The sequence below is a fragment of the Mustela erminea genome, chromosome 19, assembly GCF_009829155.1.
Source record: "Mustela erminea isolate mMusErm1 chromosome 19, mMusErm1.Pri, whole genome shotgun sequence".
NCBI classification, from domain to species: Eukaryota; Metazoa; Chordata; class Mammalia; order Carnivora; family Mustelidae; genus Mustela; species Mustela erminea.
In genome coordinates, this window is record NC_045632.1 from 46087766 (window position 1) to 46113016 (window position 25251).

Here is a 25251-nt window from a genome sequence, read left to right on the forward strand (position 1 = left end):
ATCTGTGCTTCTTTAAAAACCAGGCGTCTCATGGACCGGTATCCTTTCCCGAGATATTGCTAAAAATGATCCACAGCAAGCGGTGTTCAAGCCCTCGCGCTCTGTGCTGGACTCTGTGGTAGGCTTTGTATGCCCGCCGTCTCGCCAGCGTCACAGAAACCCTAGGAGCGGACACCGTGATCCCACTGACAGATGAGGGAACTGTGAGCTCGGCGTAGTCGGGCCCCGTGCTGGAGGTCACACAGCCAGGCTGGGAGCCAGTGCGTGGTCAGCGCTGCGAACCGCTGCGCTTCGTCACCTAGCGAGGGGGCCCGAGGCCTTTGTATAAAGGGAACTCGGTCCTAGGAAAACAGCAGGTGGGAAACATCAGTTCTGAGGGAGTCCCCGAAGGTGTATGGAAGCCCCAGCCCCACCGCACAGGTGGCTTTCCCAGCCCTTCGGAATGCTCTGAGCCAACCTGGGACTCGGGGGGTACGGAGAAAAGTAGGGATGCAAATACGGCTGGGGTTCCTCTTTCTCTGTACTGTGCCAGATGCCAAGACGAGACCTTTCCAGTCTCTTGGTCCTTTAAACCCACATGGGAAAAGAGAATCCGAGAATCGTTGCCATTTCCCCCCGCCTTGCAGGGGGCATGAGTGATGTTGTCTTTCTTCCCCAAGTACAGATTCTCATACCATCCTGCTGAACCTGAATTAGCAAAAACAGAACAAAACAAAACAAAACAAAACAAACCCCAAACAAACAAAAACAAAAACCAAACAACAACAACAAAAAACAAAAAACATCCTTGGGCGGATCATGGGGGAAGTTGATTTGAAAGGGTGCTGGGAAGTTCACTTCAGAGCTCTTGGTGCCTGTCACTATGCTCGGACCTGGATTTGATGTGTTCATTTTCACAAGTTCGCTTTCATTCTGAAAATTTCATGAGTATTTTAGGAAGATAGGTTTGAGACAGAGGAGAAACTGGAGAAGTATTGTTTTATTCCCATCTCTGGGACTCTGCGCTGTGCTGGGGCCCAGGGACCCTAACTCGCCTAATTAATGTTGGATTTGATGGGGACTCGGTGAACCTCTGTTAATTAACTTTGGCCTAGTCTCTGAATGACCCACATTGCCCCCTTGTTTTGACCTACATCTTACACCTCTGGACTTGTGTTCTGTCCATGCAAGGGTCTCTGAGGTCCTTTCTGCCCTGGTTTTCTCCAAATCCCTGTAATTCAACCAGGGGACAGAGTGATAGTGCAGCCCCTCTTCACCCCCCGCTGTGGCCCTCCATCCTCAGAGACACAGTGACCAGGGCTGCAGACGGCATCTGTGGGCACCTCAGGAGTCTGTGCCAGAGGAAACCAGGATACCGGGGGGCGGGGGGTATGGTAGTGGGGAGCTGACAGGAGGCCGGAAATGGACAGGCTGACAAAGACCTCAAAGTGAAGAGACATGGCTTGGCCCCGGGACCCCCCAGCCTCCAGCACACAAGCCAAACACATGGTGGCAGCCCAGTGCTTGAAGTTATTAAATAAACGGACAGCCACTGTTCTAAAAGATGGTAGCTGGTGGCTCTGTTCTGTAAAGGTGGTCCCTTCCCATACCTGCTGCACGGGGAGCAAGGTGTCTCCAGATGGAATTGTGGGGTGTCCTTTCGCGAGCTCAAGTCCATACAGTTAAGCAGCCTGAGGCATATTTCAGCAAGGAATTAGTGTAGCAGATTGACGCCTCTGATGTAGGGCCCAGCCCTGTTTCCTCCCCAGAGATGCAGAGCAGGCAGCTACCAGTCTGCCCAGGCCCACCCGTCCACCGCGAGGCTGCTTACTGGGGAGGCAGAGGCCCCGCAGCACAGCGCGATCGTGCTCTCCCAGCCTGCTGACGTGGGCGCGCCGGAGCCCGTGTGGATCTCTGCATCCCTCTCAGCGCTGAAGCAGAGGGGACCTGGGGTCAGTGAGGCCTGCTGGTGCCAGGACCAGGCAAGCCAGCGATGAAAAGGTGCTTCCTCCTTCTGCAGAGCGGGAAGAGCCCACGGCCGGCTGCCTTCTTTCCACAGAGGTTCTCCAGGACACATAGAAAGAACAAGACATCCTAGGCAAGGTGGTCTGTGGTTATTTTGGGTTATACAGCAGGATAACAGAGCACATGGAGGCTAGTCCTCTGAATTTCTGGCTTGGAAAATGTGTCTCCATTTGTTCTAGAGCAGGCAGGGTCCCTGAGGGGTGGCCACATTTAGTCTTTGACCTTTGGCCTGAGGGGGAAAACACGTAGCTTGGAGACCAGGCCTAGCGGCCCTCCGGGAGCAGAGAGGATTCGAGTGTCTCGTCGGCAGCGGTCATTTGGGGGTGGACGGGCAGATCCACCTACACCTGCCAGGCCCCCGCTTGTAACTGTGGTCCCCACCGGCTCTGGGACGCAGGGACTGACTGAGATCAGTTCTGAAAGTTCAGGGCATCACTCAGGAACTCCCTAGAAATGCAAATTCTCTGAATCAGACTGCTTTTGGGGGGCGTGGCCTGCTCTCCGCATTTTAACAAGCCCTCCCAGGGATTTCTGACTCACACTTGAGTCTGAGAACCTTGGGGCTGTGATCTTGTGACATGCATGGGGTTTCTAGAACTCTTTCTCCTTCAACTGAATGGCAGGTCCTGAGCCCCCCGCTGGGTGCAGAAGATACTGAGCTTTCCCGAAAGGCAGTAGTTCGGCAAGCCCCGAGTCTTGGCAGGTGCCCTCTCTGATGGCAGGGTTGGAAGTGAGAAAGAGGTCTGGTCAGAGAGACAGGGTATCACCATGAAGCGTGAATGAAGGTCTAGAAGTTTTTGCCTGCACACTGGCTACAGGTAACACGAGGGATAGGGACACCGGGCCTCGCTGCACGGTGGGTGCAACCCTTGGGAATCTGTAGTTCTTTCCAAATAAAAAGCAAAATAATAATAATAATAATAATAATAGTAGTAGTAGTAGTAACAGCAATACCTAAGATCTTCTGCATTTCCAAAGTGTTGGCCCATCTAGTTCACATCCGACTTGGAAGAGAAAAATAATCAGCGGTTCCCTGAGTACAAGTTACACCCGTCTGTAGTATTATTACTCAGATTTTCTTTGAAACCCTTTATAGAAACAGAAAGAGGTGTCTGAGAAGTTGATGATACCAGGATGTCTTACTCTCTCCATCTAGGCATATTCTCGTACCTCTTGAGTAGGTGGCTAAACGTCTCTGAAATGCTTTCTAGGGACGAACACAAGCCGTGTAGCTTGCACTTACAGAGAATGAGACTGTGTCTGAAGAGAAGGTTCTTACCCCCACCAGGCTGGAGTTTGAGACCTGTCCCACACCTCTGGGCAGAAATGGGAGAGGAGCCCCCCTACTCTGCCTCAGCCGCAGCCCGGAGACCACCCCCCTCGGTGTATGTGACCAGTGCATGCTTCTGATTTCTCTTGGAAACATCTTTAAGTGCTTTAAGGTAGAATGAGACTGTGCATTTAAAAGACCAAGTTGGCAGCAAAGCACATCCTTTAGAGGAACTGCTGTTCTCTGTATTAGGGGAGGAAGAGAATTTAGCCAGTTCTCTGGCCACTTATCAAGAGCAGTCGTTGCATAGAGATGGGAGTATGAAATCCTAGCCTGTCCTCCGGGGAAGGAATCACAAGCAAACACCAAGAGCAGCTGCACTTTGAGCAACAGTGTAAGGTCACAAAGTCCAGAAGCACAGATTACCCCATGATAATGCTACATTTCTGCTGTCTAGAGGAAGTCTGACGCTAAAGGAGAAGAGTTATGGAAAGAGCACACCGAACCTTCCATTTCGTCGTCATTATGAGCTGAAATGACCATTTGCAGATCTGGTCACGCTTCTGAGTCTTCTAGTGTGCTGGGGTAGTTACCCCAACTCCAACGTTATACGGAGTCGTGTGAGGTTTTTTCCCCCTCGTCAATGGAGAGAGATGAAAGATTGCAGTAAATTTCTGGGGCAGGTGGCAAGCTGGTTTACGGAACGCAAGGCGATGAGAACCCCTGGCTTACGGAAAGTAGCATGAATTAATAATCATCTAATTGGCTCCTCCATTATGTCGCTGGTTTGGGAGATGGAGGGGCTGTCAGTGGTACTTTAGCTAAGAGTCTGACGGTTGAGACGTGGAGGTGGCGGCGGCCTTTGGCTTCTCCTGGGCAGCAGCCTAGGCCCTCAGTGGGCTCACCTTGGAGCCCCCATAAGGAAGAGGATCCCTTGCCACCCCACCAGGAGGAGAAGAAACGCAGAAGAAACTTCCCAGCAACGTGAACAGTGCAGTGCATGGCCGGATCTCCCTGAGGGAGGTCCCAGGCCAAAGGGAGGCTAGCCTTTGGCACAGAGTATCAGCCACGCCAGCAGCCCCATTGAGTCACGAGATGAATTTTGCTTGTGAACTAGAGAAACTACTTTTACGTACTTTGGATTTTTTTGATGTCATGGCTGCTAGTTGGAGGAAGCAAAAAACTTCATTTCCAATTTTTCTTAAGCTTTCTTCTTCATGAGGCAGCAACTCCATGCCTTGCCAGGTTTCAGAGTAGTACAGAGCCCATCAGCAGGTGACACATGGGGCCTTAACTCCATGGGTGGTCTGTGGCATTGCGAATACATCTTTTAAGTTTCCTGTGGCCAAAATTTCAGTGATTCAGATTTTAATTCATTAGTGAGGACTGGAATTGGAAGACTGGTTCTAACAGGTGAAGTTCCAGAGGCTGTTTTCAACCATACTTGGTCATTCTATAAGCCCCCGAAGTTTGTACTATTCTTTTAAAGTCAGTCACTTCCTACATGAAACTTTACATGGCTTGTTTTAATTATTTTTTGTGCCTAGAAACTAAGACTATTTCTTGAAAATCGCAAGCAAAACTTGCATGATTTTAGGTTAGTGCCCCTTTTCCCCCATCCCCTCTAATTAAGTATGACAAGAGGGGTACCTTTTGAATTAATTATTTTTAGAAGTTAAATACTTTCCCAGTAGGTTAAAAGCACAGTTAATGGAAGTTGATGTCTCCGTGCAGAACTGATTTGCCCTCCTATAGAAGCCATGTGTTGACTGCTATGTTTCCTTTTGGGATAAAAATTATTTTGCCTTCTGGGTAGAGAATAAGACAGAGAGTCATGAGTCAGGTCTGCCTCTCTTAGTATTTGTCTTTTTCAGTTGTGGTGACCAACCTGTCACAGTTTAAGGGGGGAAACGGTGGCATGGCTTTTGGCCCAGAAAGGCAACTTGGAATTTTTCATACCCTCTAAGAAGGACAGGGACAAGTTGGGTAGGACAACCTTAACTCCTGACGAGCAAGTGCTTTCTCACTCCTTAGAAAGTCTGTGCGGCAAGGAACGCACAGCTTACATCCTGTCAGTCTGCGGTAGGGCTTGGGATCCGCCATCCCACTGTCACTATTCCATCTGCCTCGCTCGGGAGAGTATGTAATCTGTAGCCCGCGCACTCACGTGGGTGCTTGCCACATTTCTATCCCCTTCCAAGTGCTAGGAGCCCAGCATGTTGCCTGCGGAAGATTCGCTGAGATTTAACACATATTTTTATATGACATAGCTGCCAAAATGAGAAAATTGCTTTAACCAGCAAAGTAAAAAAAAAAAAAAAAAACCAAAACAAAAGACAAAAAACAAAAAACACCTGATGTTTTGCAGAGTACAGATCCAAATACCAACATTGTCATGGACAGTTGAATTTAAATGCTGAGCTATTTAAACTGTAATATTAAAAATAATATAAGTACTTGGTAATCTTAGAAAATGGGAAAGTGGTCCATGATTCCATTACCTAAATACAACATTTTCTTCTAGTTTTCTTTTTTTTAAAGTTTTTTTTTTATTTATTCATGAGAGACACAGAGAGAGGCAAAGAGGGAGAAGCAGGTTCCCCACTGAGCAGGGCGCCTGATGTAGGACTTGATCCCAGGGCCCTGGGATCATGACCTGAGCCAAAGGCAGATGCTCAACTGACTGAGCCACCCAGACACCCTAGTCTTCTTTTCTAGCACTTATTTTTTTCCACAGTAGTATCATGGTGTGCATATTTTTCTTCTTAGCATTCTCAAGAACTTTCTACATTGATTCACAACTATCATTTGTAATGTCCTTTAATACCATTCTTTACTTGAGCATCCCCTGTTGTAAGAGACCTAGATTGTTTCCAGTTCATTTTGTCATTAGTATAAAACCCACTACAGGTAGGAACCCTTCAAGTTGTTTGGCTTTTTGTTGCCAGCTAAACCAAAGGTTCCAGGCACTGTTTAAACCAAGGCTCGTCTCCGAAGTGCATGTATTTCCAATTAATTACTGTGATGTCATAGTGGCCTTAAAGTGACCAGTAATTGATTTTTTAAATAATGTTTCCTAGACTGTGACATCTCTCCTTAAAGTTTAGAAAAGTCTTCAAAGCAGAAACCCAAGGTACTTTCTCTTCGTATTCGTGTGGCCTCATTTACTTAGGCCTCCAATGTGTGCCGAGACAGAACTGAAATAGAAATTGATTTTGAGATTCTGGCCCTTTTGACGTTGTTCAGAGAGAAGCAGCTTGAGGAAACCTCAGACTGTCTGTGGCCTGTAGTCAGCCCTCGTCCAACATGCTGACAGAGAACTTGCGAAACTGTTCGCATGTCCACAGAAATTATATAAAGACCTCGATGCCATGTCTTGATAGAGATTGACATTGTAATGACTGAGGTCAAGCTAGCAGGGGGCTGTCGGCCTACTGAACCTCACTCTCAGGAGCCGTCCCCACATCACCCGGGGAAACACAACGGGATTGTAACTGGGTGTTAATAGAATCTGTTATGAGAATGGCACAGCTTTATCTTCAGGGAACGAGCTTGTGAGCTACAGGTGGCTAATGTCCACTTCTAACCACATCAGGTCTAATAAACATGCAGGCTGTCCAGGATAGAAGGGACATGAGCTCCCGAAGTTGTTTTTTTTTTTTTTTTTTTTTTTTTTTTTTTTTTTTTTTTTTACAACAGTGGGTGCACTATTTCGTATTAGAGCAGGGCTGCTGTGTTACTGGGGAGAAAGGAACAAGGGAGAACATGCTGATTTTATTTAAAAAAAAAACCAAACAAACACTTTATAGGACTCCTTAGCTTGAGCTCACAAAGGAAGCTTTAGAATTCCAGAGCAGTTTGTTTTGGGGGGAAAAAAAGTAATAAAAGTTCCCTGCTCCATGCAAAGGGAGAGAATAGTGGCTTCTGAAACCAGAATTCTCACCTCTGCAACCTCGTTACAATTCACCATGCGTTCCGCACTGAAGGGAGAGGGAGCACTCTGGTCAGACGAGGCCGCTAACGCCTCATGGGCTACTCTCTGTTTGCCTTTTGGCGCCCAGGGAGAGAGACGAGTCGGGTGGTCTTGCCCTGGGTGCTCGTCTCCTCCGGCGGCTGTGCAGTGGCGCAACTGACAACCTTCCTACCAGGGGGGTTAGTGGCAGACTGCGAGCCTTTCCAAGAGAGTGCGTGGTCGTGGAAAAGAGAGTGTTGTTTTCAGGTCAGGCGGACTAACAAAAAGACGGGGGATGGGTGTTTGCAGTGGCATCTGCGTCTTGGTTTGCCTGTAGCGGAAGGAGGAGCAGATAGCGGCTCGTTCCTAACTAAGCACAGAACCCAACCGGTGCCTGCAGGTCGGAGGTGGAAATGGGCAAGGGATGGCCATACCAAGTAAGCACCTGTAAGCACCACATCATGCCTCCACTCATCCCGTCTGCAGAGTGCACCTGGACTGTTAACACAGAGACGGTAACCAGGAAGCAGAAATGGAAAATGATGGGGAATAGAGTCGGGGGGCACTTGAGACCCTGAGCCATTAGTTGAGGACTCCTGTTGGGGGAGTGTTCAGGTAGGAGCCCATCACACCGGGCAGTCAGAAACCTGTGACACAGGGTTCCTTGAGGGGCTGGGAGATGGGAAGTGGGCCGTGGGGGAACCGGTCTGGAACGCTACAGCACCAAGTTAATCGGCGGCGAGTCCATCACATTAAATATCCAGCCGTCATGTATTACCTTTCAAGTGAAAATGAATAACTCCCATTAAGAGCAAAATGGGTTTGAAGTCGATTCGAGACAGATTAAAGTACTGTTATGAATGTGTGTGTTGGGAGGAGGAGGGGTCTGTGTATAAAATGCTTGTCCTTGTACTTTTTAAATAATAGATGCCCTACAAACTTATGTAGACCAGGTTACCAAGATACTGGGGTGTAAAGGTCACAATATGTGCATTCTGGGAAGAGCATCAACTTCCTGGAATATTTCCTGCATTTAGCAATTTTTTTTCAAAATTATTTGTGGCCTTATGATTTTAATGAATAAAATTGATTTTCTAAAATTGTTTATTAAAGCACACATCTATAATGACAGCATCTTGGTATCCATGTCAGAACAGATTTCAAAGCTGAGCATAAAGTGGAAACACCGTCTAGGTAACTAGACCGGGTGAGACAGGCAGCAGTTTTATGAAAGAGCAAAAATTAGGCTTTCTAAACCAGTGACCTCAGTGCCTTGTCAAATTATTTTTCATCGAGGGGATGGGCATGTATTTCTCACTACCATCTTGAGGATTTTAGTAATCATTTTTAGCAAAATTGTGAAAAATGAAGTTGTGTGTCCAAAACACGCGAGAGAACCAACCCTTGAATACTGACCAGGTTTTGGAATGACCAAATCCAACCATGTTGGGATTTGTGTTTACAATGGAGAGTCCCCCCTCCCCGCCGCCCCCCCCCCCCCCCCCCCCCCCCGGTTAAGCCCTTAACCCAGTGGTTTTCTCGCAAAATCTTCCAGATCTTTTTCCATGCTTCAGAGGACTCCTTCTGCCCACACTGTTCGCTATTTAAGTCTCATGTGACTCTCCTCGTTAACTGTTTTTGTTTGTTTGTTTGTTTGTTTGTTCATTGGTTGTTTGTTCATTTTGTTTGTTTGGTTTTGGTTTTTTGAGGTTTTTTTGGTAGAATGGGGTGTGGTTGGGGCAAGCAGATAGGGGACTTTCCTCCTTACCGCCCACTCTGAATAAACGCTTATGCCTGGAGCGCTGGCTAGATTTTAAGTTGGATTCATGCCCTAACTATTCCACTCTTCAATTACTTTTTCCCCGAAAGCAGGTTGCTAAACCCAAACTTGACTTTTTCCCCAAGTATTTGTATGCAGAGCCACATGAACCTTTCTCAGGTCACACTTCTGTCTCTAGTGACATGCTGTGCTGTGTTTCCAAGCCCTGGGACTGTCAGGTTGGGAGCACAGAGTCGATTACATCTGTGGAAGCAGAATGTGTCGGTTCTGGAGTTGTGTGGTAGTTGGCAAAGCAACTGGTCAGACTCTCCCACCCACTTAGGCCCCCATCGGCCGGCTGAGTGTGTCCTCATTGGGGGAAGTCAATACTCTGAGTTTAGCTTAATCCACTTCCGAGCATTTCAGTCCATTTCTTAATCTTTTTTTTTCTTAGTGTTCAGTTGTTAAAGTAGTGACAGAAATTCATGGGGGAAAAAGGAACACTTGCTTCTTTTCCAGCGCGCTTGATAAGTCAGTCCGGATGCTCATCCTACTTGAATTTTGGTGTTTCGAGAAAATCCTGTGCTATAAATGAATGTTGATTTTCACCCAGCACCAACCCTCTGGGAGCTGGCCTGGTCTGGCTGCTATATCGTGTCTTCTGCTTTTTCTTCCAGCGTCGTCCAGCCAAGCAGAGAAGGAGCTGACAGATTCTCCTGCAACCTCCAAACGCATCTCCTTCACAGGTAGCTCGGAATCTCCTCTCTCTTCAAAGCGACCTAAAACATCAGAGGAGACCAAACCAGAGCAGGTGAGACCGGAAGGGGCTCTGCCCGGGGCGGGGTGGGGGGGGGTGCGTTTTAGACACCAGCGGGGGGAGCACAGTCTCAGGTGGGCGGGCTTGGGGCAGACCCAGGCACTGGTGGGAACCGGATATTCAGCCAGAGGGTGGGCGTGTTCCCCCACAGATGTACCAGTGCCCCTACTGCAAGTACAGCAACGCTGACGTCAACCGGCTCCGGGTGCACGCCATGACGCAGCACTCCGTGCAGCCCATGCTGCGCTGCCCCCTGTGCCAGGACATGCTCAACAACAAGATCCATCTCCAGCTGCACCTCACCCACCTCCACAGCGTGGCGCCTGACTGCGTGGAGAAGCTCATTATGACGGTAAGGTGGCAGGCGGCGAGACCTGGGGCGTCGCTTTCCCCAGAGGGCAAAGGTGATGTAGGAAGGTGGACAAGATTCTGTGTTGCTGGATGACAAGCCAGCGTAGAGTTGGAAATGTCAAAAACGATCCTAGTTCTGCGACCTTGGTTCTCCTGGCCCTGCCTGCGGCTCGGCGTGACCACGGGCTGACTGTGGCCCAGAGCACGGAGGACGTTTGTGTTCTCACCTTCCCTTGTCGGCGCCCCTCCCGGGCTGGCGCACAGGTCTAGGTGAATTAACCGTCCCCAAGAAGATATAGTTCTTAGGACTCTCCAAACCTTTAGTAAATCGGTCATGTTCTGGGTTTGCTCTTAGGCTCATTTCACCCTCACAGCAGCCTTGTCCAAAGAGTAAAAGTCTGACGTGTTTACGTTGACAGCTCAGGAAACTCAGACTCAGGAAAGTTAGCCAACGTGATGCCACTTGTAAGTGGCAGAGTTGGAATTCGAGCCCGTATTTTCGAACGCTCCAAATGTGACCCCGTGATGTGGGAGTTTCTCCAGGGGCTGCTTTGATGCTCAGAACAGGAAGATGGGACGTGTGGATTCGTGGATGAGAGCTTTGCACTTTGAACATGGTGTTGCTGCACCTACAGAGTTAAAAGCCTGGCTCCGAGTGACTACTGTAACATGGCCCGAAAGTTTAGTGTAAAGATTTAAATCCCACTGTAATGTGCAAAGTTTTCAAAATACTACAGGTCATACTAATATCCTGCTCTTCTCTCTGTGGTGGGACCGCTGTGCGAGCCCTTTCCTGATCACTGGAGGAAAAACGACCAAAGAGAATTAGTCTCACCTCTAACATATTTCAGTAGTGGAGTAATAAGAAGTTAATTTGATTGCCTTTTTGTCTGAAGAGTCCCAGAGAGGTCTTCTTCCTAGAGAATTTGACGTTGTAATGTGCGGGTCACAGGCATATAACCTCTCGGCGTGTCCTATCCCATTTGGTTATGCAAGGTGGGTGCATAACGTTCTAAGTGATGTTTAGTCGTGAGGAACGTATAATTGATAATGCATCAAGAGAACTTTAGCAGGCAATAGGGAACCTGAAGGTGACCTAGCATAAGTTTCATTTCAGAGATCTTTCAAGTATAAATTCACTTTCCATGGGTATTTTCAGATAAACTGGTGAACATCGTGAAAAGACCCGTCTTCTTGGAATGGGTGGGTTTCTGTGTTATAGATATTGACATTCTTACCAACCTTGGAAATAACAAGGGGAATTTCTCAGGCCTCATCACCCTTCCCACTGATGGCCTGGAACCATAGGAGCCTGAAGGAACAGAAGGAGATGTGGGGAACAATTTTAATACTTAATGACATTTTCTTTTGTTCAGCTGGTTATTTCTCCTGTTTAAGACAAATCTGGTTTATGAAATGTGAGCTGTAGTAATCTGTATGACCAGTTCACATTAAACAGTAGGTTTCATGTATATATCACTAGGGACTCGAATATAAATTATATTTCAAATATCCATTGTTTGTCATGTTTTTAGAGCAGCAAAAGTAAGGTACATTTCACGTAGTGAATCAGGTGGTCATGATGAATCTTCATGTACCAACAGAGTCTTAAAGGACAAGATGGTACTACTGCGTTTCTGGGGAACCAATCCCTAAGCTATTTCAGGATGTCACTCACCAGCATCTTTTCAGCAGTGATTCTTAACCTTTTTGCAGACTCAGATGAAAGTGATTCTATAGCCTTACTGGGTTATTCTATGCACAGTAAAGTTGGACACCCACTGTTAAGATTACCACTGAGGATTCTGCGCATATAAAACTGTATATAATGCCAGGGAGCATAAGAAGACTGGAGAATTCATAAATGAACCAGGGTAATAAACCCTCTTCCTGACAACATAATTATGCAGGGGGAATGAGATCCCTAAAGGGGTTGCACTTGGCATCTTGTACTGAAAATCCTGTGCCCCTCATATACCCACAGCCGATAATGGAGATGTTGTCTACAGAAATGGAGACCTTTTTTGGAAAAGTTTTTAATTTTAATTCCGGTATAGCTAACAGTGTTCTATCAGTTTCAGGTGTACAATATAGCGGTTCAACAATTCTGTAAGTTACTCGGTGCTCATCATGATCAGTGGATCCCTGGTCCCCACCACCTCTTCCCCCCAGCCCTCCACCACCTCCCCTCTGGTAGCCGTTATTTTGGTCTCTGTAGTTAAGGGTCTTTTTCTTGGTTTGCATCCCTCTCTTTTTCCCGCCTTTGTTCATCTGTTCTGTTTCTTAAATTCCACATACGTGTGAAATCATACGCTATTTGCCTTTCTCTGACTTATTTCACTTAAGCATTACACTGTCCAGATCCATCCATGTTGCTGCAAGTGGCAAGATTTCATCCCCCCCCGCTTTTTGTTTTTGGCTGAATAACACTCCGTTGTGTACCTATGCCATACCACATCATCTTTATCCGTTCATCTATGGATGGACACTTGGGCTGCTTCCATAGTCTGACAGTTCTGAATAATGCTGCAGTAAACAGAGGGGTGCGTATATGTAGCCTTTCAAATTAGCGTTTTTGTACTCTTTGGGCAAACACCTAGTAGTGGGATTGCTGGATCATAGGGTAGTTGTATTTTTAACTTTCTGAGGAGCCTCCATACTGTTTTCCACTTTGCCTGCACCAGTTTGCATTCCCACCAACAGTGCACAAGGGTTCCCTTTTCTTCACATCCTCACAAACCCTTGCTTTTTCTTCTGTTTTTGGTGACCGACAAGTGTGAGGTGGTATCTCATTGTGGTTCTGATTCGCGTTTTCCTGATGATGAGTGATGTTGAGCATCTTTTCATATGTCTGTTGGCCATCTGGATGTCTTTGGAGAAATGTCTGTTTAGGCCTTCTGCCCATTTTTTATTTTTAAAGATTAAAAAAAAATTTTTTATTATGTTAGTCACCATACAGTACATCATTAGTTTTTGATGCAGCGTTCCATGATTCATTGTTTGCTTATAACTCCCAGTGCTCCATGCAATACATGCCCTCCTTACTCCCCATCACCAGGGTAACACAAACCCCCACCACCCTCACCTCTGAAACCCTCAGTGTGTTTCCCAGAGTCCCTAGTCTTTCATGGTTTGTCTCCCACTCTTGATTTTTCCCCCTTCATTGTTCCCTTCCTGATGTCCTCCCTGCTATTCCTTATGCTCCACAAATCAGTGAAACCATATGATCATTGTCTTTCTCTGCTCACTTATTTCACTCAGCATAATCTCCTCCAGTTCCATCCATATTGAAGCAAATGTTGGGCATCTGTCCTTTCTGATGGCTGAGTAATATTCCATTGTATATATGAACCACATCTTTATCCATTTGTCTGTTGAAGGGCATCTTGGCTCCTTCCACAGTTTGGCTGACATGGACACCACTGGTATGAACACTGGGGTGTGTGTGGCCCTTCTTTTCACTACCTCTGTATCTTTGTGGTAAATACCCAGTGGTGCAATTGCTGGGTCATAGGGTAGCTCTATTTTTAACTTTTTGAGGAATCTCCATGCTGTTTTCCAAAGTACCAACTCGCATTCCTACCACCAGTGAAAGAGGGTCCCCCTTTCTCCACAACCTCTCCAACATGAGTTGTTTCTTGCCTTGTCAATTTTTGCCATTCTAACTGGTATAAGGTATGGTGTCTCAGTGTGGTTTTGATCTGAATTTCCCTGATGGCTTTATAACTTTGAATAAACCTAACCAAAGAGGTAAAGGATCTATACTCTAGAAACAGAACACTTAAGAAAGAAATTGAAGAAGACACAAAAAGATGGAAAAACATTCCACGCTTACGGATCAGAAGAATAAACATTGTTAAGATGTCTCTGCTGCCCAGAGCAATCTATACTTTCAGCGCCATCCTGATCAAAGTACCAATGGCATTTTTCAAAGTACTGGAGCAGACAGTCCCAAAATTTGTATGGAACCAGAAAACACCCCAAATCGCCAAGGAAATGTTGAAAAAGAAAAAGCTGGGGCATCACATTTCCTGATTTCAAACTATATTACAAAGCTGTGATCACTAAGACAGCATGATATTGGCACAAAAACACATAGATCAATGGAACAGAATAGAGAGCCCAGATATGGACCCACAACTCTGTGGTCAACTAATCTTCGACAAATCAGGAAAAAATATCCAATGGAAAAAAGACAGTCTCTTCAATAAATGGTGCGGGGAAAATTAGACACCTAATATACAGAAGAATGAAACTCGACTATTCTCTTAACACCATACAAAAAAATAAACTCTGAATGGTTGAAAGACCTCAGTGTGAGACAGGAATCCATCAAAATCCTAGAGGAGAACTTAGGCAGTAACCTCTTCAACACTGGCCACAGCAACTTCTTTCAAGACACGTCTCCAAAGTCAAGGGAAAGAAAAGCAAAAATGAACTTTTGGGTCTTTCTCAAGATAAAAGCTTCTGCACGTCAAAGGAAACAGTCAACAAAACAGAGAGGCGACCCACAGAATGGGAGAAGATAATTGCAAATGACCCTACATATAAAGGGCTGGTATCCAAGATCTCTAAAGAACTTCTCAAACTCAATACCCAAAAAACAATCAAGTCAAAAAATGGGCAGAAGACATGAACTGCCCATTTTTTAACTGACTTATTTTCGGGGGGGGGGGGGATTTGAGTTGTTCTTTATATATTTTGGATACTAACCCTTTATTGGATATATATTTGCAAATATCTTCTCCCATTCAGTAGGTTGTCTTTTGCTGATTGTTTGCTATGTTAAAAGCCTTTTATTTTGATGTAATCCTAATAGTTTATTTTTTCTTTTATTTCCCTTGCCTCAGGAGATATATCTAGAAAAATGTTGCTATACCCAATGTCAGAGAAATTACTACCTGTGCTCTCTTACAGGATTTAAAAAAAAAAAAAAAGATTGATTTTAGAGCGAGAGAGAGCACAGGCGGGGAGGGGCAGAGAGAGATGGAGGGAGAGACTCTCAAGCAGACTCCCCACTGAGCATGGGGCTTGAGCCTTGACCCTGAGATCAAGACCAAGCCAAAATCCAGTGTTGGACACTTAATCAGCTTAGCCACCCAGGTGCCCCTGTTTTATAGGATTTTTATGGTTTCGGATCTCACACTTAGGTTTTTCATCTCTTTTGACTTTATTTTTGTGTATGATATAAGGAAGTGGTCCAGGTTCATTCTTTTGCATATTGCTCTCCAGTTTTCCCAGCACCATTTGTTGAAGACTGTCTTTTTCCCTTTATGTATTCTTCCCTGCTTTGTCAAAGATTAATTGACCATATAATCATGGGTTCATTTCTCGGTTTTCTGTTCTTTCTCATTGATGTGTCTTTTTTTCGTGTGTGCCGGTACCATACTGTTTTGATTACTACAGCTTTGTTGTATAACTTGAAGTCTGGAATTAAGATACCTCCAGTACTTCTTTTTCAAAATTGCTTTGACAATTCAGGGTTTTCTATGGTTCCATACAAATTTTAGGATTTTTTTTTCTAGTTTTGTGGACAATTCTGTTGGTATTTTGATAGGGATTGCATTAAATGTGTAGGTAGCTTTGAGTCATGTAGATATTTTAAAAGTTTTGTTCTTCCAGTTCATGAGCATAGAGTGTCTTTTCATTTCTTTGTGTTGTCTTCAATTCTTTTATCAGTGGGTTTTTTTTTTTTTTTAAGATTTTTGTTTATTTATTTGTTAGAGAATATAAGCAGGGAGAGCAGCAGACGCAGGAAAAAGCAGGCTCCCTGCTGAGCAAGGAGCCCAATGTGGGGCTCCCTGGGACTATGATCCCGGGATCCTGGGATCATGACTCAAGCCAAAGGCAGATGCTTAATCGACTGAGCCACCCAGGCGTCCTATCGGTGTTTTATAGTTTTCTGAGTACAGGCCCTTCACCTCTGTGGTTAAGTTTATTTCTTGGGTACTTAATTATTTTGGGGGCAATTGTAAATGGGATTGCTTTCGTAATTGTAGATTACGAAATGTAGATGTTTCTGAAATGTGGGCAAATTATGGGAAATGTATTGAGTATGGGAAGTCACTTTGCTAGCAACAAGAGGAAGTTAATGGATTTAGAAACAAAGTTGAAAGTTATGAGAAATGTAATCATATAAGGGTTTCACTCTTTACTTAAAAGTATATGTAAGGATGATTTGGTACTCCGTACGTGAGAAGATGGGAGTTGCTGCATGGCTGTCAGTACTGAATTGGTTTTCCAAGCTATGAGGATGGTTTGCCTTCAGATGATGAAACATTTCCACCTTGATCCTTTAGTTCAGCGGCAAAAGATGAGCAACCAGGGTTAGAGGGGAATTTGTGGCTGTAGCTTTGGGTTGGAGTTTGCCCTGATGAATCAAAACAGATGCCAGTGTTCTTTTGGAAAGTTTGGTGTTAAAATGGAATTTCCAATTGTTTTACAACTAAGTGATTATAGTAATCCTGTGGTTAAAAATCATGCCCCTGGAGGGCATTTTAACTGTAGTTTTATTAGAAAATTGGCCATAGGAAAGTATTGGTTGGGCTATCTGACTGTATATCTGTTTGTTCCTGGTTAACTGGAGCAGGAAACTCTGAAAACTGCATGATGCGAAAGGCCCCTCAAATCAGAGCTCCATTTTTAAAAACACATCATTAAGGAATAGCCAGTGTACGGTCATTCATCCTCCAAGAGGAGAAAGTTGCCTCTGCTTCCTCCCTGAGCGGCCAGGATGAATGGCAGTGCGAGGAGCGACTCTCCTTCCTTGCCAAACCGTTTGACTGTCAGCGGCGGTCGGTTGCAGAATCGGAAAAGCCAGCAAAATCCACCCAATAGACAATTCTTGGTAGACGTCGGCTATGTCCAGGGTATTGAAAGCTATAAATTCTGATAAACATTTGCTGCTGTCTGGGTCCAAGGTCGCAGGATTTGGCTTGAATTGGGTTTCAGTCCTTCTAAAAGTAAATTTCGCCCTGATAAATGGAAATAGATTACTTTCTACACAATGTCTTTCCGTTCAGTTGTAAATGGAGAGTGTTTTGAGGAGGCTTCATTTAATAATACCTTATCAGACAGCTTTCAGGAACCTGCAGTGTCTAATATGTCTGTTGCTATGGTAACAGCTGCTTGCTTATGCTCTGCATCTCATATCTGTGTCTTCCATGGGCCCCCTTCTCTTTACCGATGAAGGGGCTTGAAAAATATTCTCCACTGGGAACAATTGCAGCTCTGGTCCTCCACTGTGGAAACTGCACCCGCAGCACTTCATTCTGCTTGGCCTATTGGAAACAGACCTCCAAAGAGTGTCTTTATACACGTCATATGAAAGAAGGAAATCTATAAAGCCTAAGACAAGTGCCCCTCCAGACCTGCCCGAGCAGACTGCCCCCAGTGTCGGCTCCATAGAACTCTTACCTACTTACAGAGAAGTTAACAGATTTTAAGCTGGTGGTAGGGATGTAGGAGCTGCTTTTCTGTGCCTTCATATTCCCACTCTTGTGGGGAGAAGGGGTGAGGGTGGGGAGCAGGGGTGGGGGGGTGTTTCTGGCCTCTACATGAGAATGGGAAGGGCCACCTACCATGCATTTCAATACTCTTAAATTATTCTAATTGATCACTGTCCTTCTAAGTGACAGGACACACCACTGGACTCTTGGAGCATTAATATGAGGAAATTGTTTTTGTTCCTCGGTCACTTAACAAAATATAACCTCATACTGGAGATGGAGGTGGGGACCTCAGCAGCCCAGGAACACCTTTTTCTCTAGCCCTTCATCTTTTCTCCCTTTGGTAGTTCTTAATTATCCCTGCTTTGCTGTACACGCACAGATTTCCCTTCTCTGCTCCTGGCCCTGCACCCTGCACTGGCTGCAGCTTTCTTCTCCCTCTCTCCATCCGTCTCTCTCCCTCGCCCTGCCCCCGCTCAGAAGCAATAGTTTGTCTCCTGTGATTTCTTTCTGTCATTGTCTGTGTCTCCCTGTGCTCCTGCGCCCTCCATCTCTGAGTTTCTGGGACAGGCTGGCTGGCTGGCCCCCCCAACCGGGGCAGCGGGTGGCCACCAGCCCTGGGGCTTTTGCACCTGGTGGGTACCAGCTCTCTCACTTTGTCTCTATCTCAGAGGAAGGTAATGAAAATAATCGGGCTTCATTAATTCCAAGCCCTGTGAGATGATAGCCATTTGGAGCCTGTTTGCCAATTAGATGGTCTAAATTAGAAGTGACCTTGGTATACTGCCACTGCTTGCCTCTCTGAGTCTAATGAAGCTTTTCTCTCCAATCCATTCTACTTCCCCATCTCTTTGCTGTTGCCGTGTGTGTGTGTATGTGTGTGTGTGTGTGTGTGTGTGTGTGTGTGTGTGTGTGTGTTAACTGTTCTTGTGTTTCCCATTCTCCCACTCACCTCCTTTTTTGGGTCTTTCTCATTCTTAATTTTTAAACTCAGGTTAGGAGTATGTTGGTTTCTGGCCCACAAGAATGTGAACGTGGCTCTGAAGTTTTTCCTCATGGGTTTTATATTTAAAAAAAAGAAAGAGAACAGGATTTTAGCAAGGAAGTAAGACCGAGGAACTAGGCCATCTGACCTCTGTGGTCCAGCGCCCAGCCTGGCACATTTGCAAGGTAGTAAAGCAAGAGAAAATGGCTGAGGTCCTGCTGCCAAGAGGTCCTCTGGTTTGCTGGCTGCAGAAGTCCAGAGACCCGCTGGCAGACCTAGCGGCGGACTAGGTGCAGAAGGGAGCAACCCGACTTCCACTGTAGCCTTCAGATGCACCACTAGCTCAAATGCTTAGCTTTGGAAGCAGTGGGTTTTAACTTCATTTTTTGAACCTAACCAATTCCTTATTCACAAGGATGTAGAGACTGGCCAGATCTGTATCAGGAAGACCTGTGTCTGGGGTTTTTCCTCTTTTTCCTTCCGCTCGAGGTTCTTCATTCTATTGATTTTCATTGAAAAGTGAAGGATTTGAGGCTTCACTGGGAGTCTAGGTTTTGGGTGAATGTATTTTTTCACTTGTAATAATGAGCCTTTCAGAAAGATACCCTAGTTAGGTGAGCAGTACCAACTAAAGCTGTTGGGATGAGGGTCTCAGGGAAACTAGATCAACACATATTCTAAGAAAATGTCTTTGCTTTCCAGCATGTGGAACACATTGGTTGTATCAGTCTAACCTCAGACAAGGTGGCTTTGAGAGGTGAATTTGCATGGACAGTCCCATGAGAACTTAACAGGATGCTCGAGGCGCTGTATTTGACCATTCCACATCCGTGACCTACAGCAAGCTCCGGGCTTGGAGGAAGGCTCCTAATAACTCCAGCTTCTTTTACCAAGAAAGAATAAATACCGGTAGCCCCTCCCAAATATCATAATAGGGACCAGACCCATATCCAAGCCTCGGGGTTTATAAGGCATGTCCTTAGGGCTTTCGGGTCCAGCTCACCCGATAGAAGCTTTCAAGGCATCAAATCATAATCCAGAACAATGGTGAACCCAACAGAGGTAGGAGCCTAGGTATTTATGAACCCGGGTCACCTCTGGGTGACTATCTGAAGATAGTTAACTTGAGTCCATGGATTTTCCCCCAGGGGAGCTTGTGATTTCCTGAAATTCTCTGCAGCAGTCTCTGTGTGAAACTATTTCTTTAGGCATCTGCAGCCTTCATCAGATTTTCTGAGGCTATAATCTCTGAAAGGTTAATATTCTGTCTTGTGAGCTTCTTGGGCAGAAGGACTGTGTCTCACTGTATCCTGCAAGCGTGCAGTACAGGGATCCCGTATGATATATAGTGAGTAATGGTCAAATGACGGGTGAGCAGAGTCACTTGAGGCCCACCCTTCTCAGCATGAAGGTATTTTGAAATTGCTTAAGACTTTCAGTAGCCGTGTGGAATGTTTTATTTCTATTGTTATTTATGAGAACTGCTTAAACTTGAAGATTTCTAGCATCAGAACAGAACTTCACATTTTTCTTGTATATACGAGATCTCTTTACTTGTTAGGAAGATAGCAGAGCTACTGTTCCCTGACTCTCAGCACCCCAGATCAGATGAATGTTTTTTCCTACATGCCCATCAGCCCTGCATACTCTGGAGGGAATCCTATGTGGTATCTAGAAGATTACCACAGAATTGCCCTTTGACTGCCAAGGCCAATCTTGGAAGACCCAAATTCTGAGGAAATAACGCTCTAATCAATTGAATTTTCTTACTAGAGCAAGGTTTGTTATGTTAGGTTAAAAGTCTGTTTTGGTTTTTAAAGATTTGAGAGAGAGAGTGTGTGTGCACGTAGGCGGGGTGGGGGCGTGGGAGAGGGAGAGAGAATCCCAAGCAGACTGTGCACTGAGCCCGACGCGAGACTCAGTCCCGTGACCCTGAAATCGTGACCTGAGCCCAAACCCAAAGTCACTTGCACAACCGGCTGTGCCAGGCAGGTGCCCCAAAAGTCTGGTTTAACAGTCTTGGGTCCCCTCTATACACCGAGTACTGGGGGACATAAATTTAACATATTGAATGTCCGTGGGTGTACAGATTATTAGAAGAAATCTATAGGGTGGTATAGTGAAATGTAGAAAGTGTAACTGTTCTTTCGACTGTAACTCTCTCTTTGGTTTCTGAGCCTGGGATGGAGAAGTGGGAAGAGGGAGAGAGGCGGGAGGAGGGAAGACTGTTGGCACGCGTGTTTTTCTCTGCCGGGGAAGGTGGTGCCATCCGGGTATTTGAGGGCTGCTGGGGTTCGGGCGCACCTGGGACGGCTCTGGTTATGCTGCAGCCAGGCCGTGTCCTTTCACAGCCTGCACGCCGCAGGGCACCTCGGGAAAGGGAAGGTCTTCATAGAACTGCGCTCAGCACACCTGAGTGACTGCCGCTCCCATGACTTTGAGCTATCCATCATCAGGTGCTGTGGCTAAACCAGTCTGAACCCTCCACACCATCTGGTAGCCAGATAGGACTGGAAGACAAGGGGGATGCCAAGGCAAGTGCTGAAGGAACGCTGGCCAACTCTCCTTTTCCTCATGGAGAACCCCCCTTCATGAGCTGTTGGTAGGACTAGATTTATGGCTCCTTACAAAACATCCGAAGTTTGAGTGAGAAGCCGTGAAAGCTAGTAGGAGAGGGAGGAATGGACACGGGCACGAGAACGTTAGTGTGTGAGAGCCGCTGTGGGGCCGTCCAGTAGCCTGTGCGGGAAGGAGGCTTCCGTTCTCAACCCCTCTCTGTTGAGAGCCGGCGCGGGTCGCCCGGCCAGAATATCTAGATCCTCACGATGCCCTTTCCGGATCTTCCTCTTTGCCTCCTGAGAGTTTCGTGCACATCCACATTTTAGATACCAAACCTTTTCTTTCCCTCTAGAGAGAATTTGGGTACACTACAGATGAGAGGATGCAGGTAGATAAAAGTAATTACTTAAACACATATGGGGCAAGACTTACAGGTTTGGAGGCCCAGATTAAGATGCAGAGGAGCATGTGAGGTTGATGATTATATTTCGGGAAGAGTTAATTGATGGAAGGTGAAGGCAGACAAAGAAGCTCTGCTTACTGCCTTCTTGAATCCCAATCAGGAATTATGATTAAAGTCGCGGCGAGACAACAGAGGGCTGATGAATTGGTGTCTTTTTTTTTTCTTTTTTGCCGTCATTCACACTTGATTGACTTCAACCTTTCAAGTGCAAAAGTCTCTCTTTTCCATTATTATTCATAGCCATCTGAGTTTTTCTAATTAAAGTGTATGAAAACAATTACTGATCCGTCGTACTGAGTCTGTTAGAGGGGATGTCTGCCTTACTGTAATGCGTATAAAAAGCCCACAGTTTTCTATAATGATGTGCAGCTGAGGTGTTAGATAATTTTATTCTTTTTTACTCTGTAGGGTTTTTTTTTTATTTTTCATGATTCATTTTTCATAATTCCTAAAGATCCCCGGAAAGGACTGATCCTGCAGCTACAACCGAGAAAGGAGGTGGGGGGGAGTCTTTTTTCCTTTCCCTTTCTCCCCCTCTTGCCCCCAACCTCGTGCTCCCCCTTGGCTGAGGACTATAAATTAATCGGTGACCTTTCACTTCTTGGATTCCCGCTGGACTCCCCAACCATAGTGGTCAGAAATGCTTTCTATTAAAAAGAAAATGGATGGAATGAGTTTGGCAATCTCTGCTCCATTCCTAACGATTCATCCACAGCGATAGCCTTAACCAGCTGCTGACGAGCTTTGTGTGAGGTGCAGATGTCTCTGAGCGGCAGTTCTGTGTCACACACATTCACCTGCCATGCACCTGCTCTTCCTAAACACTAGCTTTTGCAGAATCCTTCTCCGTAGTGCCTGTTGCTTAATTTTTACACCTATAAGCGTGTGAGTTGCTGAGATGATTCGAATACCCCTAAAAGTATTGAGGAGTTATCGCTTTGGTGTTTACGGGGACAGCTGTCTGGGTTTCCCCTAGCAATGGAGCCTGCCAACCAGTGTTTCTGGGGACCATGTCCTCAGCTATTCTAAGCAAGTCCAGGATCTTAAAAACATTAGAAATTAATAGTAATTTATTTAAAATATTTAATTTTGAACAGTAAAGTAGGTGTTCCAGTCTCCGTACCAGCAAGTACAGGTAGTATACCTGAGTTTCACGGGAAAAAATTCTTTCAGGTACGGCTGGAAGCCATGTAGAAAGGTTAGTGGTGTGACTGTACTTCCTGTTCCGTTCATTTCTCAAGATCATCGCCTACTGCCTTTCTACTCTATAGGAGGCAAAGGAATATTATTACTTTTTTTTAAATGAACAACCTTTTATCGTTCTGTTGAATTTGAGGGCTGTTTATCATGTTAATGTGGGGCAAATGATAACTTCTTCAGGCAAACTTCTGGCCAGATGTCAGAGAAGCCTGGAGAAAAATGTCTGAGGATCTAACTTGATCCAGGCTGATTCTGGAATTGCTGTAATTGCTATATTAGCAAAAAATAGCCATGGCCAAGGGGAGGCTACCCTGGTGTAGAATGCTGTGTAGGGTACCTACCCTGTGTGGTTGGGACGCTGGCCAGATGCTCCCTCCGATGGTGGGCATCTGAAGCAGAGACTCTAGCAGAAATCCTGGCTGAAGTGAGTCGTAAGAAATGCTCGTTTGCACTTGATCTAGCTTCTAAAGGGTTACAAAATGTTGTTTCCTGGAGAATCTGCCAGTGTGTCTGCAGTGTGTCTGTGAAGGCTAAGGCCTTCTCTTTGTTCTCGTCTCTTCTTCTTACCCTTTCCTTCACTCTTACTCCCCTCCTCTTCTTGCCTGAATACATTTTGAAAACAGTACTACAATGCTCCCTGCTTCAAGATTACAGTGTACTTTACTAGGTATGATTTAATTAGGGCCCTTATTATGTTTTCAGCAGCTTAAGGTGGGCCTTTCAACTTATCTACCTAATTGGTTGCACAAGAAGTTTCACAGCCCATGACAAAACATTGTCAGTGATCAAAGTCAAAATTCTGCATAAAGGAAAAATATTAATAATAAGATTATTCTTCAAGTGTGCACTGCTAATTATGTCCAGAATGTAACCGTAGAAACACTTTTGACTGATGTGAGCTTTGTCTAATAAACATGAATCTTCACTGAGCTATGAAAAGTGACACTTCCAGCTTTACACTGGTGAAGGCTAATTTTGCTTATTAAATAATTTTTACACACTTCCCTATTTCGTGTCTCTTTCCTGTCCATTTGACTCTCCTCATTTCTCTGCCTCTTACTCCTCAGGTGACCACCCCTGAGATGGTGATGCCCAGCAGTATGTTCCTGCCAGCAGCTGTTCCAGACCGAGATGGGAACTCCACTTTGGAGGAGGCAGGAAAGCAGCCTGGTTAGTGTCATTCTTGACCCCTACACATGGGAACAAAGTGAAATATTGGGCCAAAATTTTCACTGAGCAGTAGTGCCAAGAATTCTTACAGTCCTCCTAAGGTGAATGTAACGGATCAAGAGATGTGGGGGCACTTTTGTCACCTACCTTATACTCTGGCTCTTGGCATGTATTTATATACCATTCATATGGTTTAAAATGGAAAGGAAATACGGTGAGAACCAGGGGGATTTTGGTGGACACATTTCCCCTTAGATTATACTTTTAGGGAGTGAATAACCAGAGATGGTCCATAGACCCGTGACTCCCCATTCTCAGCTGTTAAGCAATCTCTTAGGACTTAATTATTAGGGACGTTTGGAGCGTGTGAAGGAATTCAGAGCACTGGGTTAGCTGTCTCTCTAACTTTCCTCTGCACAGAGTTCTTCTTTGAGTCTTCTGGGATTGCCTTAGGACTTTACATAGAGGTACATTTGGAAAGAACATTGTTTTAGAGCTGTGCTGGAGCCCCACCGTGCTTCCTAGCTGGTGGCCATTAGACCTCCCCTGAGAGGGGGCTCTCCTCCATCTTTCACCTTTGGTCAGCAGCTAAGATTTCAGTTGGGAAGACTCCAGCCCCGCTCCTGCCCCAACTCCCCCACCCTGTAATTTTTCCATATTAGAAGGTAAACAGCTGACTTTAAAAGGGTCAGAATATGGGTGTGATGACATCACTGTAGAAAATAATTTTTATATAATTTAATGGCCAGTTGAATGTTCATTTCTTATGGAACAGAGAGGACAGTCAAAAGTTATGTTACAACAAATGATGCTAAAAAACATATTCCAAAATTTCTTATATTACAATGGACAACAGTTATCTTAAAATCCCCACAATTTAGGATAGCATTAATTCACATACTTTTTAGTTTGGGTCCACGCAAAAGGGAATCCAGTCTAAGATCAGTAACCTTCAAACCAGTTCTTGAGAAACTCAAGATTCTGAGTCAAGCAACTGAATGGCGTGTAAAAACAGATCCAAGATAGGATACAGACCTATTACGAATGCAACTTTTTTATTTCCTTTTAGTCCTCTCTGTTCATGTGCACTTACTTATAGTATATACTCTTTTCCGGGGCTGTGTGGAGAGACTCTGTTCCAACTGGGTATTTCCCTCACTATAAGATTCAGTGGTCACAAGGACTCGCTAGGTAGATAGCTGTGGATGCCATCCTTGAAACAAAGCCTTCTTTATCACTGGGCTTGGCTTTTTTTTTCTTTTTCTTTTTTTTT

At 45.4% G+C, this 25251-nt stretch overlaps 1 protein-coding gene across 2 annotated transcripts in view; it reads left to right on the forward strand.

The window, feature by feature from the left end:
* The window catches only part of ZFHX3 (zinc finger homeobox 3), a 159171-nt gene that overhangs the window by 118879 nt on the left and 15041 nt on the right, over nucleotides 1-25251 (forward strand). For both annotated transcript variants that reach the window (XR_004281115.1, XM_032323796.1), the window contains exons 5-7: nucleotides 9663-9796; nucleotides 9954-10154; nucleotides 23876-23978. Coding sequence is in view for 1 of the 2 variants with exons in the window: in XM_032323796.1 (XP_032179687.1) it covers nucleotides 9663-9796; nucleotides 9954-10154; nucleotides 23876-23978 (438 nt within the window). In the remaining variant the exon portion in view is untranslated. The remainder of the gene's footprint in view (nucleotides 1-9662; nucleotides 9797-9953; nucleotides 10155-23875; nucleotides 23979-25251) is intronic.